We start from the raw sequence: 1,766 nt of genomic DNA, 5'->3' as shown, positions 1-1,766 counted from the left end.
TGATAAATACATAGATGATAGGTTGGTGATAGAGAGATGAAAGAGATGACTGACAGATAAATGATAGATGGTAGATGGATGGATGGATGGATAGATGATAGATAGGTAGATAGATAGATAGATAGATAGATAGATAGATAGATAGATAGATAGATAGATAGATAGATGATAGATAGATAGACAGATAGATTATAGACAGATAGGTAAATATGACTTCCTCCCTCCTTCAGGATTTGAGCCCAGGTCAGTTGCCTTCCCCTTAATGCCTGAGCTTGCCTGGACAGCCAGTTGCCCCTGACATCATGAGGTCAGCTAAGGATAAAGATGCCATTGGGGACAGAGAGATGCACAGACATGGGGGTTGGGGGACAGGTTGACAGAATTAACGATACACCTACAGTGAGGTTTATAGAGGAAGGAGAGATGTTGAGATTTCCAGGTCTCTGATCTGAGTGGCAGGTTGGTCAAGGGGTATCTTCCATTCACCAAGGAAGGAAGGAGGAAATAAAGGAAGGAAAGAAGGGAAGGAGAGAGGGAAGGAACGAAGGGAGGGAGGGAGGGAGGGAGAGAGGGAGGAGGGAGGGAGGAAAGAAGGGGGAGGAAAGGAGGGAAGGAAGGAAGGATGAGGGAAAGACAATCTGGCACTGTGACTTGTTGGGCTTGTTGTGGGGGGGGCTCTAAGAGTTCTCAGATTCCTTCAGAGGCATCAAAGGCATCCACTAGATCACTGCAGGATGGACTGGGTTCTGACAATGGGAGGTGGCTGGTAAGGGCTGAGAGGATGTTCCCTGTCAGGCTATGCTTACTACTTACCATAGCGGAGAGCTTTCCAACCTGCAGCAGAGTCTTGAGGAGGCCCGATCTGACCTGGGGAGCGGCCTCCATGTTTGGCCTCCATCCATTCCTTCAGCCAGGAGAGGCTGGGTGATGTCACAGATGCCACAGGGTGAGGGTACAGTTGTCATGGGGACCCAGGTGTCACCAGAGAGGCTACCTCCTTTCCCTGCTCCCCCCTTCCTGCTCCACTGAGGCCTCAGCCTAAGTCTGGCTACATCATGACAGAAACTAGGAGGCCAGAAGAGGGTGTCAGATTCCTTGGAACTGGAGTTACAGATGGTTGTGAGCTTCCATGTGGGCACTCTGGGAACTGAACCCAGGTCCTCCACAAGAGCAGCAAGTGCTCTTAACTACTGAGCTGTCTCTCCAAGCCTAGTATTTTCTTTTTTCTCTATTCCCCATTAGAGACTATGACATCCCCAGAGATTTTGGTTTGAGGTTTTTTTTGGGGGGGGGGGCAGTTAGACAGGTCTCACTATGTAACCCTGGCTGGCCTCAAAGTGATGGAGAGCCTCCTGCCTCTGTCTTCTGAGTGCTGAGATTAAAGGGGTGCATTCACCACACCCAGCCCCCGACACAGGCATTTGACCAGGTTTACATACCAGGTGGTATTCATTCAAAATGTGGTTGATTATTCCCATGGCAGAGTTGTCCCTATCACACCAGTGGGTACATCTTACCTGACAAGTGGTGATAGCATAGTAAAATTTTTAAATATTTTATTATTTTTATTTGTATGGATGTAAGGCCTGCATGTATGTCATGCAATGCCTGTGGAAGTCAGAAGAGGGCATCGGATCCCCTGGAACTGGAGTTACAGATGGTTTCATGCGGGTGCTGAAAATCAAACCCAGATCCTCTGCAAGAGCAGCCAGTGCTCTTAACAGCTGAGCCATCTCTCTAGCCCATCTCTTCCTCACTTCTGTAGA

At 48.5% G+C, this 1,766-nt stretch overlaps 1 protein-coding gene across 1 annotated transcript in view; it reads right to left on the bottom strand.

Annotated features, from left to right (window-relative positions):
- Tmem270 (transmembrane protein 270) overlaps positions 1-885 on the bottom strand; it is a 7,484-nt gene extending 6,599 nt beyond the window's left edge. The window contains exon 1 of the mRNA XM_008848393.1: positions 814-885. Coding sequence (XP_008846615.1) covers positions 814-885 — 72 coding nt within the window. The remainder of the gene's footprint in view (positions 1-813) is intronic.
- Positions 886-1,766: the final 881 nt, after the last annotated feature.

This window comes from Nannospalax galili, unplaced genomic scaffold (assembly GCF_000622305.1).
Source record: "Nannospalax galili isolate Female #2095 unplaced genomic scaffold, S.galili_v1.0 scaffold644, whole genome shotgun sequence".
Lineage (NCBI taxonomy): Eukaryota > Metazoa > Chordata > Mammalia > Rodentia > Spalacidae > Nannospalax > Nannospalax galili.
Note: the sequence above shows the minus strand (reverse complement) of the source record. Positions and strands in the feature narration are given on the sequence as shown.